This window comes from Erpetoichthys calabaricus, chromosome 11 (assembly GCF_900747795.2).
Source record: "Erpetoichthys calabaricus chromosome 11, fErpCal1.3, whole genome shotgun sequence".
In the NCBI taxonomy this organism is placed as follows: domain Eukaryota; kingdom Metazoa; phylum Chordata; class Cladistia; order Polypteriformes; family Polypteridae; genus Erpetoichthys; species Erpetoichthys calabaricus.
Window position 1 is genome coordinate 37,043,104 of NC_041404.2, and position 20,288 is coordinate 37,063,391.

A 20,288-nucleotide genomic window follows, 5' to 3' on the forward strand; every position below is an offset into this window, starting at 1 on the left:
GTTTCCGGTTGTACTTCTGGGTGGGGCTGAAGATTCTTCCAGCCAGGCTCAGGGACCCATGCAGCATCCCCTGGCAGCCACCCAAGATCCCAACAGGGTTGTGGAGAACTCCATCTCCCATGGAACCCTGTGGGAAGCTGAGGCACCACCGACAGCCAGGGAGGCTGCCACCAAGCATCCAGGGGGAGGTATTGAGCAGCCCATGGTTGCTCCCCCAGAACATATGTCAAATATAGATAGATAGATAGATAGATAGATAGATAGATAGATAGATAGATAGATAGATAGATAGATAGATAGATAGATAGATAGATAGATAGATAGATAGATAGATAGATAGATAGATAAAATACACTATATAATAGATATTTTACTTTTTACAAGAGTTCTATAAATGAATAAATATATAAATACATAGAAAAAAAGAAAAGTTCTGAGCTGGTGGTCTCAATCCCAGCAAGGCATTATGAAGGTGTATTGCTGTTGTTATAAAGGAGCCCCCGTCGTGTTTCCTGACACCCTTCTGCTGAATGATTCATTAGCTGAAAGTCCTCAGTGTTAGTATGTCAGAGAGAAGATGTCCAGCATTGTTCATAATGACACTCAGTTTTGTCTTCTTTCTCTCCTATTCTGCTACCTCCAGAGGGTCCGGAGTGTGTCCCATAACTGAGCCTGTCCTTTTAATTAGCTCGTTGATTCGGTGGGCCTCTCTTGAAGTGATGTTACCAGTTTAGCACACCACAGTGTAGTAAATCACACTGGTCATCACGGTGTTCTCATGTGCAATGGAAAACTCTAGTAACTGCCAATTTTTTTCAAAATTGAGTTTTTTTAGTTTTTCAAGTTTCTAGGTCTTTCCTGATGTTATAATTCAACTCCACTGACCAATGAAGAAAGACCGCCCAGCAATGAAAACATTGGATTATGATCACGTGATTTAAATGCTGCGCCTGCGTGATTTAAATGGCAGGTGTTGTTGATTTGTGAAAAAAAAACAATATTGTGTACATGAAACTAAGTAAAATGAAATCTAGAGATCGTTAATTATAGGGGCAACATCATTTTCTCAATTTGCCATACTATTTGACATACTAGGCTTTTCCATAGCTGGGGAGAGTTATGGAAGATGTGAAGGATGTCACTTCCCACATTAAAGGAATGCAGTCTCCAAAAGGAAGAAGAGCCTGCTCTGCCCTTTCTTATTTAGTTCTTTTGTGTTCTGAGAGCAGTCCAACCTGTCATTAATGTGGACACCACCAACGATGGATCACCTCTATATCTACAGCCTAAATAGTGACCAGACATTGGGGTTTTCTGGTGCAGTGAAAGTGAATTCCACTGGTCGTCACACAATTATAGAAGATGTGAGGGATGTCACTTCCCACATTAAAGGAACGCAGTCTCCTAAACTGGGCCTGCTCTGCCATTTCTTATAAAGTTTCTCTGGATTCTGAGACCAGTCCAGCCTGTCATTGACGTGGACCACCAAGTTCTTGTAGGAGTTGGACCACCTCTACATCTACTCCATGAAAGCTGTTTGGTGCTTTGAAAGTTAATAACCTGTTCCTTGCTTTTGGGTTTTGGAATATATATTACATGACACGTTGATATTATATTAAAAGGTGAACCGATGAGTAAAGACTGTTAGGTTTGAATTAAGGAATGAGAACATTGAGCAGAAAGTTGTGTTTTGAGGTAGGACATTAATGAGCATCAATTTGTATAGTCATGGAGATGCTGTTGAAGATTGTTCCAGAGCATAGCGGTGCAGCGACACTGAAAGATCTGTGTAATCCCACAGGAGACAGATGTGCGAGAGGCAAGAGGAAGACAAAGTAGAGCAGTGCCCAAGGATCTGAGTGAGCAGCGGAGAAGTTCAGAAGTGTAAGAAGGAGCGAGGCCTTATAGAGTCGTCAAGGTAAGGACTAGGACTTTACATTTTATACGAGGTGCTACAGGAAGCCAGTGGAACTAAAATAGCACGGGTGTGGTGAGGTTCAGTGGTGTAGTAGGGGAGGGTGGAGGGGGCGGTCTGCCCCATTATTGGCCAAAATGCTCAGTACAATTCGTGTGTAAGCAGCAGGGTTCAAAAAAATATCACTCATGAATGAAAAAAGTCAAATTTTCTGATTTTTATCCACAAATGTTTCAAAAATAATTTTCAGACTGTCCTTCTGTGACGGCATCAGACACAGCAGTTGAAATTTATGAGGCAATAACAAAAATAAACATAAACATCACACCGATAATAATTTCTAGGAAGATAAACAACTAAAATACAATTTATAATTTTGTATTTTTATCAATCCAAATATTTTCTTGCTCTGCGCAGACAAAATCCCCACCTCTCACTTGGACACTACTCTGGTTCTGGTTTTTGCAGCATAATTATATTAAACTAATAATTAGAACACGACTTATCAGTGCGTCTATACTCTATTCTTGTCTAGTTGATGCTTATAAATAATATTTGAAAAATTATTGCTGTTTCTCTATATATAAATAAATCTCTGCAAAATGTATCTTAATTTTTCTCTATATGTCATTTTAATTTTCTATTTAAATAGGTTAACATATTCAGATATGTTGGAGGGTGGCAAATTGAAGCACCGCCCCGTCCCGAGAGGCACGACCTCCAGCTACGCCACTGGTGAGGTGTGCAGAATTCCTAGCATGACTGAGTAACATGGATGCAGAATTGTGTGATATATTGCAGCTTATTTAGAGATTTGGCAGGCAGACCTGAACACAGTGAATTGCAGGAATCTACATGAGAAGTAAGAAAAGCATGACATGTTTGGTAGCTCTTTCCATTAAAATACCCCATAGTAGTCACTTACAAGGTCCTTCTTATCTTCATGCACATTTAAAAAAAGTTACTAGACTCCTCATCCACAAAAATAACATAAAAATGGAACCTCCTATATGTAATAAATACTAATAAATTTGACCAAAGGCTTTTTGATCCGTCTTCTCTTCTCAGATCAGTTCAAATATCGCAGTATGCTACTCTATGTGCTCCTGGATTTGCTGTTTATCCTCCATCTTTCCTGGGCTCCTCCATCAGTAGTTGTTTTATAAAATCATTTCTTTTCTTACACCATTTCACGTTCATCACACTCAGGGTCTACAAACGTACAGCAGTAAAGATGTCTAAAATAGGAAGCATGCATTATTTGTATCTGTTGGAACTGAACGGGATGGAAGAAAAACAAATATACTGCAGCAAAATAATATTAAAAATGTTTTTATTACCAGCAAGGACCCCATGGAGACTAGGGGTACGTGAACAGCATTTGTATTACAAACGGGCATCAATCTGGTGTACGTCTACCGCAGGTTTCTAGGATCTCCCATGTGGTAGTCCTGCCGCCTAATCAATCTGAGCATTTTTCATCCTTTAAACCAAGAAAAACAGAAAGTAAATATAAACATGTAATTACGCCAGCTGGGTCATTTTCAATTGCCACAAGTCTCTGATTTACATAGAGATGTCCATATACTGGGCTCCACCGTTCTTCATGATGTGCAGGACAGCTCCATTCTTGCTCTTGTCTGTCACCAGTTGCAGAAAACTTTCAGCCACTTCTGAAGGTCTAAAGTAGGGTTGAGAAAGGGGGGGGGGGCAGTAAATAGAGCATGTCAGTAAAATATCCATCCCACTATTAACCGTACAAATCATAAATAATAATCCTAAAAACTGCATAATCCAATCCAGAGTCATGAGAGGCCATTGGATGTAATAAAACCTAGAGAGGGCGCCAGTCCACTGTGCGCACACACACACGCACACACACACACACACAAGACACGTCAGGAGTTGCAGATTAACTTCATACACACACCTTTAGGATGCAGAAGAGAACCTGTCTTACCTGAAGATAGGCCAACACAAGCAAAAGGAGGATTTGGGACTAACACGACGGCATCAGCTGGCCTATGTGAGGCCGTAGTCTAACCAGAATTGGGAAGGTCGAAAGTCATTGAAGGCTCAAAGAACAGAATTCAGAAACACAGCAGGCCGTCATAAAGGCAAGCAAGCACAATACTGAGGCACAGGCGATGAGTCCACTGCTTACTGTATTCTCCTAGGCCTCTACTAATGTAACTGTTGGATAATCAGATATGAGTGGTGTACAGCCTGGGTAGTCAACTTTAACTGATGGTCCAGGAAATGACATGTAAACCAAAAGAATAAGAAATCCAATAATCTGTAGCCAAAAGCAAATCTATAAACCAAACTCGTAATGTTCAGGAGGATCACAGAAATTCTTAATCTAATGCTGTGTTCCATTTACCTCAGATTTTGGGGCTGGGAATGACGTCACACTCGAGTTCACAGTGCTCCAGTAAAACATTCAGAAAACCAATATGGACGTGTCCAGGAAAACCTTTGTTGTGCTTGCTCCGTCAGAATAAATAGCAGTCGATAACAAAACATTTTGTGGGATTTTGTTTATTCAAATGTCATGGAAACATGTCTAGTTGGACAGTGCTGTGTGTACAACTGATTTAATGAGACACAAACAGACAGAAGTGTTAATAAACAGTATAATACTACAGCTTTCACTAAAGTTCATATTGTACATCGCCAGTTTGGATTGTCGTCATGATCTCAAGTCAGACAAACTCAGGCTTGACAGACCAGCCCCATGTTTCCAAGTTGGAAATCCAACTCAATTCCAGTTGGAAATTCTGACTTCTCCATTCAAATGAAACACAGCATAAAACAGCAAACCAAAAAATATCACGCAGGAACTTTTTGTTGTTTATCCACAGTAGTGATGAATGAACTCAGTTGAATTCACTTTATCTTTTGTGGAAATGTTTGGGAATTTCACCAAACTTGGCAAAATACGTTGAAGTCGATTGGCAAGGAGTGACTGAACGAGTTCTGAGTGGATTATAACGGTGCAATAGTCTTTCAAGTGTCCCTGAGGGGGAGAGAAACATCTGTCAGCTATGCCAGCCCGATCATTATAACCAAAAATGTGACCAGACCTGAGAGGCAATAGTGCTAACAACTGCACCACCCTACCTTAAACAACAAAACACAGACAAAATGATAACCACAAACAAAATACAACAAATGGCCATAAACTAGCAAATACGTAAACAAATATGTATGTATGTATACAAACACATACAAAACCTACACTCTACTTAATTATAATAATAACTAAAGATTTATTGCTATTTACAAGCAATTTCTATCTTTTTTGAGGGAAGAAAAAAAATGCAAAGCATCTGCTCCGATGAAACAGACACAGCTGGCACATCTTCTTTGTTTCCAGTCTATGTGTGCCGATGCTTTGCATTTTTTTTACCATCAAAAAGGTAAAATCACCATGGAAATAGTAATGCATCTGTCAATATTATTATTATTATTATTATTATTATTTCACAGGGTCTCATGCACTCTCTGACTCTGACTGAGGTCTCCTTTAATGTTTGTTTTGACTTGGTGCTGCGTCGCATGGCTAATTGCGTATCCATTCTGTCTGCACCCTCTCCCCTCATATGGATGGCTGCCAGGACTCGCTTGGTCTGCACTACTTTGTACTGGCACTTCGCTGTTTGAGCTTCATAGTACTGGAAGATAATATATAATATATGATAGATAATCTATGCATACTAGCACAACCACAACCGTTTCATCTTACGTTGTCGAAACGGGTTCTTTGTCTAGTGTAGTAATAATTGAATGACTGCACTCTTAATAAAGTGAACAATGTTGATATAGTTTGAATATTTATTACACAAGATATAATTTATTTGCATTGCTGTGCAGTATTGTTTTAATTAACATTTGAGTTAAACATGTGCATAGTCATTCTGCGCAATGTCGCAGTTCAAACAACGTGCAGATTGGGGAAATCAGCTTCGGATACTCTAGCACACGGCTGTCGAACTCCAAGCCTGGAGGGCTGCAGTGGCTGCTTGTTTTCATTCTAACCCTTTTCCTAATCAGTGACCAGTTTTCACTGCTAATTAACTTGTTTTCCTTTCATTTTAATAGCCCTGTTTTTAAGGATTCAGTGCTCTGAACTGATTCACTTCTTCATTAAATGGCAGCCAAACAGAAATGAGATGTGAAACGAGCCAACAGATGACCAGCTAAACTGGGGCTTCAAACTCCTGGCAATTTCACTCCAACCAGTTCCTTAATGAGAAGCCAATTCTTGCTGTTAATTAAACCAATTACTTAATTCCACAGCTTGTTGCTGCTCTCATTCTGCCACAGCAGACATTTCCAAAACTGTTGATTTTCTTTTTTTTTCTAAGAACACCGTCAAGATGTTTTGGTCAGCCTTACTGAGACCTTCACCTTTCTTTATGCTCAAATAATGTGGTTAGCTGGTGATGTGGCAGCTTGTTTTGTGTCTCATTATTGTTTGGCTCCTCATTAAGGAAACAGAAAGAACTTAGGGGTCTAAGTCAAGTTAACTAAAATAAAGGCAAAAGAAGTTAATTAGCAGCAAAAACTGGTCACTAATGAAAAGGATGGCTAGAATGAAAACCTGTAGCCACTGCGGCCCTCCAGGACTGGAGTTCGACACCCCTGTGCTAGCGGCACTGCAGCACTATGAGTCCTTAATCTGTAAATGAACTTGATGTTAGCACGTTGTTCGAACTGCGACATTGTGCCGAATGACTATGCACACGTCTAACTCAAACGGTAATTAAAACAATTACTACAAGCCGAAAACCAATCCGGACCTGTTGTAACTGGTCTATAGACGTGCTGCACTCCACAACAATGTGTGCGTAATCTGATCTCTCACTCTCCCGCTATATCACAATTCTGGGAACTTGTTGACTGCCCTTTGTATATCAGAATAACCGTAAGCATCAGTAGATTAAGATGAAAGGTAACTTACTGCAAAACACCAAACTGGTGGAAAAGTTTATTCCGAGCATCCTGAAGGGCAGCCAAAGTTTCATTAATTTCAGATTTAAAGAAGTGGGTGTCCACAAATGCTGGACATAAGACATTAATCCGAATCCCAAGTCCTAAAAGGCTTGATCCATCCTGAAAAAAATAACATGCAAATTACAGTTCCACAGGTATTAGGTTTTGTATTTGCAAAATGTGCTAAAACATTAAATATAATTGGTGAGTTAATGGCAGTAACAATTGTGACTGCTTGGAGGTAATTTTGCATCCTCTCCTAAATGCTTACCCTTATCTTTAGTTGGACATCTAGGCTTAGGGTTGGACACACGTTAGGGTCTTTCAAAACTCGACTTGATGTTTTCTTGGAAGAAATAAGTGGATAGGACTGGCGAGCTTTGTTGGGCTGAATGGCCTGTTCTTGTCTAGAGTGTTCTAATGTTCTTAGGTATGTCATCATTTTTTGGTTTAGGCCTCTTAGAAATTATTTCTGCATTTTTATGTACATTGCTATATGTATTTCTAGTCAGACCGCAATCTTTAATAGGAAAGCAGATAAGAAGATGAGATGTAATGAGAGATTTGTAGTTTTTATGTGGTTTTGTGCAATGCTCTTTGACACAGCTTCTCAAACTATGAGCCGCAGACCAAAATGAGTCGTGCAATGCCGCCGTTGGGACATTACTCACCATTGTATTCAAAAATGGGGTCTGTACGGTTTGTGTCTCGAGATGGGTTGCAGCGGTTTGTTTTAAGCATTGCCCCTCTATGATGTCAGTGGCAATTCTGCAAGTGCAAAGACCCATCACCCCCTGCTATGACTATCAGCAGCAATTTCCTAAGGGGGAAGCTTTCTCCAAGGGGGGACAATCTGATGGTCATCATGGACTGGGTTGTGAGAAAAAAAGGTGTGAGAAACCCAGCTGTTTTAGATTTAGATTTCCTCACAGACTTCACTTCAAGTGGTTTTAATGGCCGCTGCCATATTGTTTAATGTTGTGAAGCTCGTAGTTTGACATGCAAGTTTGGACAAATATGTTAAACTTTATTAAATACTATGGGGTTCCCCCCTGCTCGGTTCACTCGCCAGACACTTCGCGTTTCTGCTGCTTGTGTTGTGAAGAGGGGGTCTGAACGCACCCCAAGGAGATGCGGTCACTCCTCAGAAACCCCCCCTTAAATGGTGATACAATGGGAAACAAATACAGTTTTTTTTTTACCTCCTCTTTGTTCGATCAGCTGCTGGCTTGCTGCTGCTGCTGCCGTGCCACGTGATCTGCATCTCGCATGGCGTTTAGAACATTTAAAAGCCTATACAGCAGCTGTCCTACTCTTTGTCTTTTATTTCCGGCCCCAGGCGTGGTTAAATCTCTTGGCACAAAGTCGGGACGTGAGTTCTTGATATTTTTTAGTTTATAATTTAAAAACGTAATAAGAATCTGAAAATCTAACAACATCACATTAAAGCTCGATAAATTCTGAAAAGAATGATACCAAACATATATGTGTAGGTTTTAAAATAAGGCTAATTTAAAGCATGACAATAAACGTGACATAAAAATGTCACCGTTGCACTTTTATGTATAGAGAGTAGATTTGTCAGGTAGTCTGTGCACTGTGTAAATCTTTGGTTATGTTATAATTTAAAAATGTCATTTTCAGATGTAAATGATCTCTGTCTTCACTAGTGTTTTCTAATAATTTACAAAAAGTATCTCTATCTCCACTAAAATGACCAAAACCCAAATGACGTAGGTGTTCGCCTACATTGGGCACACTTGCATTACTTCCATGAAGGGTCGGCAGTCAAGCAATGAGATGTTTTTAATGAGCAGAATTATAATAAGCACACACAAATTAGGGTCTTCTTTTTTGCATGTCACACTTTGTAACACAGAGGCTGAGTTTTCAGAAGTGTACGACTCTGGAGAGCATTTTCAAAAGTCTCAGTTTTTTGGGAGTTGACAACACTGGGGTAGTGCAGATGAAAGGTTAAAACAGACACTAATGTCTCCGTTTTTAAATGAAAATGTTCTGTGCATGTAGCCTTAGTAAAGTGAGATTGGTCACATTCTGTGAACTTTCTTTTTGCTTTGTACTTCATTCTAAAACTTACTTGAGCTTCTATTGATCAAGTTATTTACTGCCCTTCTCAGGACACACCTTGCAGGCTTGTAAAACTTTGACAAATGTGGAAAATATTTTGTAAATAAAAAAAGAAATTTTAATTCTGCCATTTCACCTAAGCACAGGAATTCTCATGAAATGCCATGGGCTGAACTATAAAGACCACTTCTGTCAAAATTTGATTTTCATTCATTGTAAGGTGAATGGACTTCTCGTGAGCTTTTAAGTAAACGCCTGGCAACATTCACCTGAACAAAGAGTGAAACTTTTCTTTTTTCATATAAGTCATGCAACATATTTTGTAAGTGTATTGGGGTGAAAAATCCTGCTTTTTTATAGTTTGTTAAACAAGACTCATAATATGTAATTTGTGTGATGTGTTAATACAAGAATATGGGATTATATAGATAAGACACAGTTTTTAGGTGAATAAACGATGTAAACAAGGCTATGATTGTTCAGTTCTTGGGGGAAAGTCAGCATTACCTTTGATTTTTTTGAGTTTTTTAACAGGAGTTTAACAGGCAAGGGGCTTTTTGTACAAAAGGTTTGGTTAGCTAACACACAAAAAGAATGAGCACAAATGAATAAATAAGTGTTCTTCAAGATGAACAGGGTAATGGCTGATGAATATAAGGATATATGCTAATATAGTGTTATAACTATTAGGTTGTACAAGTAGTTATTTTCCTTCTTCTTTTTGGATGGAGCCCTAGGAGGCGGGGCCATCAAGATGCTACTCCTCCTGGGCCCGCCCTCTGGCTATGTATGTCTGCTGAGAAGGCTCAGGAGTTGGAGGTCATTCTTTTATACTAGAGTTGTAAGTATTCTTGCTTTATGTTCATTCTAGTGTGTTTAGACCAAAGTTTTATTTGTTTGTTTGTTTGGTGTCTTCATCCCAGTTCCATCTGGCAGAAGGCTCTGTAGCCTTCAAACTCTTTCTGCCAGGTTCTGAAACAGCTTCTACCGCTGGCCGTCTGAACTCTGTGCTGCCCCCTGCCTTTAGATCTGCTTTTATACTCTATTAATGTACAGTACTGCCACTTTTGTCTTTGTTATTAGTAGTTGTTATCATCAGTAGCAGAGTATACTAGAGCTCTTCACTTGGCTTGCACTTCCCCTGTGTTTATATCTGTTGCACTGCAGTCCTGGAGAAAATATTACTTAGTGCCACTGTATGCTGCAATAATGTGTAAGGATGGTATGACAATAAAGCCACTTGATTTGAGATCACTGGGCTCTCACACTGACGCTAATCTATCTATCTAAATTATATATTGCTTTTCATATCTATCTATCTATCTATCTATCTATCTATCTATCTATCTATCTATCTATCTATCTATCTATCTATCTATCAATCTTCAGGTCCTAACTAACTCTGTGTAGAATTGCTACCATTCTACAAACTCAACAAGCATCAGCCACTCATCATAGGTCCATGCAGAACATCTCAGTGTGGTTTAGGTCAGGATTTTGACACACTGGTTTCAGAGCTGTACATTTCTTTTTCTTCATACATTCAGAACCAGACTTCTTTCTGTGGTGTAGTGGTTAAGGCTTTGGACTTCAATCTCTGAGGTTTTGGGTTCAGATCCCACTACTGACATGTGTGACCCTGACCAAGTCATTTGAACAGCCTGTGCTTCAATTGAAAAACCAAAAGAAATGGAACCAATTGCACCATAAAGGTTGTAAGTTGCCTTGGGTGAAGGCGTCAGCCAAATAAGTAGATGTGTGTTTTGTATTGTATTATTGTATCACCCAGCTGGAATTCAGCTTTGGCTCATCAGTGGTAACCTGAATAATTCCATGGTATAGAGAATCAAACATGGGACAAATACTTTTGGACTGCACTCTATAAATTCTGGAGTTAGGTATCTTTCTTTTGCTGTTCTGTTTATGATCGTAAACCAATGTTCATCCCTTACAAACTGATTTATTATTTGGGTTTGGAGTATACAGCACACATACACACACACACACGTATAATACTTCTTTAGTAAGAAGTACATAGTCAGACAGAATAAACCTTCAAATATGATGGGAGCACCGGCCTGGATACTTACAGCTAAAGCACGACTGAATCCAACAACTCCATGTTTAGTTGCTGTGTAGACAGGTGCAGAAGGAAGAGGCCCAAGTCCTAAAAGAAGAAGTTTAAAATAATTAGACTAACAATGGCAGAATGCTAAAGTTTTTTGTGGTGAGAGGTAAGCACTGGGTAACATTACAGTTTATTAAGGACAAAGGGGATGAGACCGAGCGTAGGAGTCGGGTGGAGAACTTTGTTCCTTGGTGCAAAGAGAATTGTCAGCAACTCAGCATCAGCAAAACCAAGGGACTGCTCATTGACTTTCCATGCACCAAAAGCCTCGATGTCCGGTCAGTATTCAGAGAGTGGATATGGAGGTGGTACACTCCTTACAAGTACTTGGGGGTCTATTATCAATGACAGGCTTGAATGGTCTTGTAACACAGATGAACTGAATGAGAAAGAACAGAGCAGTCTATCTTCTTGTAGGAAACTGCATTCCTTTTAGGTGAGAAATGACATCCCTCACATCTTTTACAACTCTGAGGGCCAGTGGGATTTTTTGTGCTATGGTGCATTAGGCTGGTAACCTCACTTCGAGAAAGGACCACTAAATCAACAACCTTAATTAAGAGGGCAGGTTCAGTTATGGGACACACTCTGGACCCCCTGTAGATAGTAGAGTAGCAGAGAATGAAGACCAAACCGAGTGCCATTATGAACAATGCTGCGCACCCTCTCCCTTACACACCAACACTGAGGACTTTCAGGTAACAAATTATTCAGAAGAAGTATGTCAGGAAACACAACTAGGGCTTCTAACTGCAGTTGGCCTGCATAATGCTTCACTGCAACTGCTCTTTATGTATACGTTCTGAATCCACTGTAAGCATTTTTTAGCTCACTTACAATGTCACTGTCTTCTTAACAAACTAAAATATCACAAGAAAACCATTCTGCATTTGTTTCTGACACCAGGTCAATGATCAGGTTATCTGGGATTTGCATCTTGGAGTAGCTGTAATGATATATTTATCAATGACAATTTGAATAAAATATTGTTGGATTGGGTGGAAATGGGGTTCATTAACAAACATTTGTTCATTTAATTTAATTAGAAAGAAAGCTAAAACAGCAATTGGATTTTTTTTTATCAAACTGAAATACAAATTCACACAAACCTGCCAAAGACGAAACATTGACTATTACGCCACCTTCTTCCTTCTTCATGTGCTTCAGGCCCAAAAGCGTACCTCTGATAACTCCATTCTGAGAAAAGAAAAGTGGAACATTTCTGCAACATTTGCTTCACTTTTTCTAATATAAACATAGAGTGGGCTTCACTTGAAACAGGAAATAAGACGAGATAAGCTCAGTGGCTCTTAGTGTCGAAGGAATGTGTAGCTATCATTTTAGAGTGCCCTTTGAAATGACCCTCACTACAGGCTATGGAATCTTTTAAAATTCACACATAAACTTTGGGCCATCCCACAGCATGATCAACCCAAATTCTTTCTTCGGAGAAGCTAATGCACATTAACAAATGAGAAAAATTAAAATGCCTCCCCAATAAAAGCATCTTGAGGAAGCCCAAGACAGAATGCAGCTCTGCAGACTTAAACTGAAGAGCGTAACACACACAGTTCTGAATGTTACACACATACACTCACTGAGCGCACACCAGTACTCCTGCTTAATCATGCAGTTATACAATCAGCCAATCATGTGGCAGCAGCGCAGTGCAGACAGTCATACAGATACACGTCATGAGCTTCAGTTAATGTTCACGTCAAAAACCAGAGTGGAGAAAAATGTGATCTCAGTGATTTGGACTGTGGCATGAGATGGGCTACTTTGAGTATTTCTGTAACTGCTGACCTCCTGGGATTTTCACACACAGCACTCTCTAAAGTTTACTCAGAATGGTGCAAAAAACAAAAAAAAACAACCAGTGGGCAGTTGTTCTGTGGACAGAAGTGCCTCATGGATGAGAAAGAGCAGAGGAGAATGGCCAGACTGATTCATTCTGACAGAAAGGCTACAGTAGCTCGGCTATCCACTCTCTACAACTGTGGTGAGCAGAAAAGCATCTCAGAATGCACAACATGTCATGTGGATGGGCTACAACAGCAGAAGACCACTTTAGATTCCACTCCTGCCATCCAAGAACAGAAATCTGAAGCTGCAGTGGACATAGGCTCACCAAAACTGGACAGCTGAAGACTGGAAAATTATGTAGCCTGGACTGATGAATCTTGATTTCTCAGATGGTTGGGCAGGAATTTGGCAACGACAGCATGAATTCATGCACCCAACCAGCATTGTGTCAACAGTCCAGGCTGGTCAGGTCAGGTTGGAGAGCATGCACTGGTACAGCATGTTACCGCACCCTTTACACAACAAAAAAGCTCGGGATCCTGGTTGGCACAGTCCAGTCCCACCCACCGGAAATGACCCTCTATCTGCTCTGTCTGGTATTATGTGGGCAACCCCTTGGCCCGGTCCAGCCACTCGATGCCTCAACAATGAGGATCCTGCGAGCCGGATCACCCTCAGGGAAACGTGCCACATGGCAGTAGTGCCGTAACTGACTATCCCTTACAATGCAAGTAATGTGCCTCATTCAGGACTCCATGAGCAACACAAAGTCAAACCAGCGGTACCCAAGGATTCACCAAAGAGACACAGTACCGAAGGAGTCCATTCTTCATCTCAGATCACTGGATAGCATCCATGTCTCGCAGCCATATAGCAAAACAGGAAGCACCAGGACTCTGAAGACATAGACCTTCGTCCTTTTGCATAGATATTGGGAGTCCCACACAACCCTTTCCAGCGACCTCATGGCCCCAGGCTGGTGGTGTGGAGATTGTTTTTTTACTGCACGTTCAGCCCGTTAATACCAATTAGTCACATCTTGAATGTCATGTTGTTGTTGACCACATGTATCTCTTCATGGCCATAATTTACCAGTCTTCTATCTGCTACTTCTAACATGATAATGCACCAAGTCACAAAACAAAACTTGCCTCAAAATGGTGTCATCGACATGACAATACATTCAGGTGTTATTCAGTGGCCTTCCCAGTCGCTGGGCCTGAATTCAATAGGACACCTTTGAGTTGTGGTAGAACAGGAGATTCACAGCATGAATGTGCAGCTGAGAAACCAGCAGTAACTGTGTGATGCAATCATGTCAGCATGGACCAGAATCTCCAAGAAGTGATTCCATCATCTTGTGGAATCCATGCCATGAAGAACTGAGGCTGATTTGAGAGCAGAAGGAGGCCCTCTCCAGTATTAGTGTTGTGGTCCTAAGAATTTGTCCAGTCAGTGAGTGTATAATAACAATTAAACACATAATATTTGAAAAACTCACAACTCTCGAGTAGATTAAGAGGTTTAATGAAAAGCTGAATCCTGCCTGAGAGTTCTTTTACAAGGAAGATTTCAGGAATCATGTATGTAATGTGTGACGTGCTAAATGAAAATTTCAACACTCCTAGAACAACAACAACATTTATTTCTATAGCACGTTTTCATAGAAAAGATGTTGCTCAAAGTGCTTTACAAGATGTAGAAAGAAAGGTTTATAAAAAGTAAAAATAAGATTAGGCAATAATAAAGAATGAAGAATAAAGTAAGGTCCGATGGCTGGGAGGACAGAAAAAACAAAAAAAACTGCAGAAGGCTAGAGAAAAAAAAACAAAATCTGCAGGGATTCCAAGGCCGTGAGACCACCCAGCCCCCAGAAAACCACAACTGCACCATTGGCTACCCGCTAATAGTAAAACCTGCCAACTGAAAGCGTCTGGACAGCTCCATAATTTCCATCCATCCATTTTCCAACCCGCTGAATCCGAACACAGGGTCACGGGGGTCTGCTGGAGCCAATCCCAGCCAACACAGGGCACAAGGCAGGAAACAATCCTGGGCAGGGTGCCAACCCACCGCAGGCTCCATAATTTCACATTTTCAAATCCATTGAATTCAGTTCAATGATTCCTGAGTTAACTATTGTGGAAACACTGAACCAAAAGCAGGAACCAATCCAAACCAGGACACCAGTCCACTTTGGGGTTCATTCACATCCACACCTCCATCCACTTATGGACACATCCTCACTCACTTGGGGCCGGTTAACAATTAATTTCAGACATTTTAAAATGATGACTAATCTACAAATGGCAGACATCTATAAAATCAGGTACAGAGAGGATGAAATTCATTCCACATTTGCTGCTTTGATTTTATAGTCCGCGTGTTATATATCACAATAAAACATTTAAGTAATACTGGATAACAAAGACTTTGCTTCCTGAATGCTTTTGGTTGTATCTCATATATTTTGGTACGCTGACACACCACAAAAATCACCTTTACCTTTTCCTATCTCAGGGCCGTCTTAACAGCGTCATAGGCCCCCCAGGGCAAAGTAGTGTGCTGGGGTCCATGTTTTGATAACAAAACAGAAACATACATAGGAATCAGAAACATCATGGACCCCTATGCTCCTGGGGCCCCCAGCCAGTGCCCATTGTGCCCATACGTTAAGCTGGCCGTGTTCATGTACCAGTCAGCAGCCATACCACCTGCACTTTAGAGCAGGCAGTCCAACTGCAGCTGAGCACGTTTGGGCCCCACCAGTACTTGGATGGGAGACCTTCTAGGGAAAGCTAGGCTTGGTGCTGGAAGACGTGTATCATGGGCCGCTTATCCAGTTGTCTGTGGGTGCATGTTACAGTGCTGTAAAAATTGGCGCCGTTCTTCGAATGATACATACGAGGTGTGATCAAAAAATACGGTGAATGTTTAAAAAAAGAAACGTTTATTGAAGCTAAAGATTTACAACTACTAGTCACCCTCAAAATATTCTCCTTCACTTCGACTGCACTTATCCCAACGCTTCTGCCACTTTGAGAAGTAGTTCTGGAAGTTTTCTTTCGAGAATGTCTGTAGTGGGCCTGTCGTGGCTGCCTGGATATCCTCAGTGGATTGAAATTGTTTGCCTTTCATGGTCGTCTTCAATTTAGGGAACAGCCAGAAGTCGCATGGTGCCAGATCCGGCAAATAAGGTGGATGCGGACACAGCGTGGTCTTTTTATTCGACAGAAATTGTCATACTAGAAAGGATGTGTGACAAGGAGCGTTGTCATGATGAAGAATTAAACCATTTCAACATTTTCCTCGGTTATTGATGTTGAAGAACGTCCTTGATCTTTTCTCATTTTCAACAGAGTCAGATCCATTACGAAATCGATCAAACCACTAGTAAACAGTCTTAATTGTTGGTGCAGTGTCACCATAAACCGATTTTAACATCTCATGGGTTTCCTGAGCTTTTTGCAATTTGAAACAAAATTTCATGTTAATGCGTTGCTCGATATCCATTATTAATGACTCAACAGTGGCTCACATACGATTGACAGTATCAAACAAGCTGAAACTTGTCACAAACTCGGCTCTAGGATGGACATATCAGAACCTGCATTGAACTGTTTGGTGTTGCTCTCGGATGGTGCTCTGCATCGACAGTCACTGTACTTTTTGATCACACCTCGTAAATATGAGCTCCTGACTCTGTGTGGTCATAAAGCATCTTTCAAAAAGAGCAGAGTGTTCCCTGATGTCCTGACTAAATTACCCAGCACAGCCTGACCATTCTGGTCCCCTAATCACCCACTGCCCCTTATTGACTAACTATTTCTCTTGACCCTTCAGCACCTAACAGACGATGTGTGGTGAGTGTACTGGCACTAAGATGGCTGCCATCACATCGTCCTGGTGGATTCTACACAGTGGTGCTGGTTGAAGTGATTCCTCCTTGTCTAGATAGATAGATAGATAGATAGATAGATAGATAGATAGATAGATAGATAGATAGATAGATAGATAGATAGATAGATAGATAGATAGATAGATAGATAGATAGATAGATAGATAGATAGATAGATAGATAGATAGATAGATACTTTATTAATCCCAATGGGAAATTCACATTTTCCAGCAGCAGCATACTGATACAATAAATAATATTAAATTAAAGAATGATAATAATGCAGGTGAAAAACAGACAATAACTTTGTATAATGTTAAATGTTAACGTTTACCCCCCCGGGTGGAATTGAAGAGTCGCATAGTTTGGGGGAGGAACGATCTCCTCAGTCTGTCAGTGGAGCAGGACAGTGACAGCAGTCTGTCGCTGAAGTTGCTCTTCTGTCTGGAGATGACACTGTTTAGTGGATGCAGTGGATTCTCCATAATTGATAGGAGCCTGCTGAGCGCCCTTCGCTCTGCCACAGATGTTAAACTGTCCAGCTCCATGCCAACAATAGAGCCTGCCTTCCTCACCAGTTTGTCCAGGCGTGAGGTGTTTTTCCTCTTAATGCTGCCTCCCCAGCACACCACCACGTAGAAGAGGGCGCTCGCCACAACTGTCTGATAGAACATCTGCAGCATCTTATTGCAGATGTTGAAGGACGCCAGCCTTCTAAGGTAGTATAACCGGCTCTGTCCTTTCTTGCACAGCGCATCAGTATTGGCAGTCCAATCTAATTTATCATCCAGCTGCACTCCCAGATATTTATAGGTCTGCACCATCTGCACACAGTCATCTTTGATGATCACGGGGTCCATGAGGGGTCTGGGCCTCCTAAAATCCACCACCAGCTCCTTGGTTTTGCTGGTGTTCAGTTGTAGGTGGTTTGAGTCGCACCATTTAACAAAGTCATTGATTAGGTCCCTGTACTCATCCTCCAGCCCATTCTTGATGCAGCCCACGATAGCAGTGTCATCAGCGAACTTTTGCACATGGCAGGACTCTGAGTTGTATTGGAAGTCCGATGTATATAGGCTGAACAGGACCGGAGAAAGTACAGTCCCCTGTGGGACTCCTGTGTTTCTGACCACAATGTCAGACATGCAGTTCCCAAGACGCACATACTGAGGTCTGTCTTTAAGATAGTCCACGATCCATGCCACTAGGTATGAATCTACTCCCATCTCTGTCAGCTTGTCCCTAAGGAGCAGAGGTTGGATTGTGTTGAAGGCGCTAGAGAAGTCTAGAAACATAATTCTTACAGCACCACTGCCTCTATGTAAAGCAGTTCAAATAGTGAGAAAAGATTTACTGTATAAATGTAATGTTTTGTTATTAGTATTATTACTTTTATTAGTATTATTATAATGCAAATGCCTATTTTTGTAATTTCCTGTCACAGTTTAACTATAAATACAGGTTTTTTTTTCTTTCCTCCTGGCCATCAGACCTTACTTTATTCTATATTATTTAGTATTGCCTAATCTTATTTTTATATTTCAATTTTTTATAAACTTTTCTTTCCTCATCTTATAAAGCACTTTGAGCTAGATCATTTGTAGGAAAATGTGCTATATAAATAAATGCTGTCATTGTTGTTATTACAACAACTAAAACTGGAACATTTGTAATGATCTAAAAGTAGTGCCACTGCTGCTAGGAGTGTAGCTCGGATATCCCAAGTGCCACTGTTTCATTTGCAAATGGAGACTGCCATGCTAAAGAGGCCCATCCCATTAAAAAGAACATAACCATTCAGTCCAAAGATAGAAAAGTTATACACCCTTTTCAGATAGATAGATAGATAGATAGATAGATAGATAGATAGATAGATAGATAGATAGATAGATAGATAGATAGATACTTTATTAATCCCAAGGGGAAATTCACATACTCCAGCAGCAGCATATTGATAAAAACAATATTAAATTAAAGAGTGATAACAATGCAGGTATAACAGACAATAACATTGTATAATGTTAACGTTTACCCCACCCCCGCCCGAGTGGAATTGAAGAGTCGCGTAGTTTGGGGGAGGAACGATCTCCTCAGTCTGTCAGTGGAGCAGGACAGTGACAGCAGTCTGTCGCTGAAGCTGCTCCTCTGTCTGGAGATGACACTGTTCAGTGGATGCAGTGGATTCTCCATTATTGACAGGAGTCTGCTCAGTGCCCGTCACTCTGCCACAGATGTCAAACTGCCCAGCTCTGTGCCTACAATATAGCCTGCCTTCCTCACCAGTTTGTCCAGGAGTGAGGCATCCCTCTTCTTTATGCTGCCTCCCCAGCACACCACCACATAGAAGAGGGCCCTCGCCACAACCGTCTGATAGAACATCTGCAGCATCTTATTGCAGATGTTGAAGGATGCCAGCCTTCTAAGGAAGTATAACCGGCTCTGTCCTTTCTTACACAGAGCATCAGTATTGGCAGTCCAGTCAAATTTATCATCCAATATATGCTATAAATCACTAATGAAAAATTAGTCCAAGGAAGGTGAAGGATTTTGAGGTTTGAGACAGATGTTACCACGAATAGAGGATGACAAGATTCAGAAAGGCATTTTTGTTCATCCAGAAATAAGACACGTCATCCATCAATGACAAGCTGTTTGAAGATCTGCTACTCAGGAGGCATTCAAAGGGGTTGTTGAGAATTTTCTTGGCATCTACAGAGCATCAAACTATGTCCAGCTGTGGACAACATGCTTCAAGCATACACAGCCATGAAGTGAAACATGTCGCTAACCTTCATTTTCTGTATTCACACTTGAACTGTGGTGTAGTCCGTGACAAACATGGTGAAAGGTTTCAGCAGGACATTGCAAAAATAGAAAAGTGGCATTCATCAATGCTAGCTGACTATTGTTTGACACCAAAATGAGAAGAATCAGATGCTGACTACAAAAGAAAACTCAACTCAATTGAGCTAATGCAATGTGTCAGCATCATTAAGTGATTAAAAACACACATTAAACTTGATCAAAGTTAATTTTGTGTTTTGTGATACAGTCAGTCTGAAATTAAATTTATATTTAGCTTGAAACAGTCTTATCAGAACCACCACATCTCTTTCAGGGAGCAAAACTTTTGAAAAAAAAAATAGTCCAGTGTTACCAGTCCACATTAGCCACTGTTATTGTAAAGTCAGCAGCTTCTCGAAAGCAGCAATGCAAAGGTGGAAGTTACTCAGGGACCGTGCATCTGAAGATAGTAGCGCCTCATGATGTACTTTTTTTGTTATTTCCTACATGGATATTTCATTTCAGATCAGACAGTTCAGCTGAGCATTTTGAAAGGATGGTATTATAAAGACGTGCTTTTTGGTTAATTCGTCCCTGAAATGTCAATTCTTTGTATTCATTTTCCTCTTAAGACAGCTTGACAAGACATAATTTGCAAGCTAGCTAGCTTT

At 40.6% G+C, this 20,288-nt stretch overlaps 1 protein-coding gene across 1 annotated transcript in view; it reads right to left on the reverse strand.

Moving 5' to 3' along the window:
- Positions 1-3,232: 3,232 nt before the first annotated feature.
- The window catches only part of LOC114659995 (15-hydroxyprostaglandin dehydrogenase [NAD(+)]-like), a 35,773-nt gene continuing 18,717 nt past the window's right edge, over positions 3,233-20,288 (reverse strand). The window contains exons 5-9 of the mRNA XM_028812532.2: positions 12,239-12,326; positions 11,092-11,168; positions 6,882-7,033; positions 3,486-3,596; positions 3,233-3,398 (exon numbers count right to left, since the gene is read on the reverse strand). Coding sequence (XP_028668365.1) covers positions 3,374-3,398; positions 3,486-3,596; positions 6,882-7,033; positions 11,092-11,168; positions 12,239-12,326 — 453 coding nt within the window. The 3' untranslated portion in view covers positions 3,233-3,373. The remainder of the gene's footprint in view (positions 3,399-3,485; positions 3,597-6,881; positions 7,034-11,091; positions 11,169-12,238; positions 12,327-20,288) is intronic.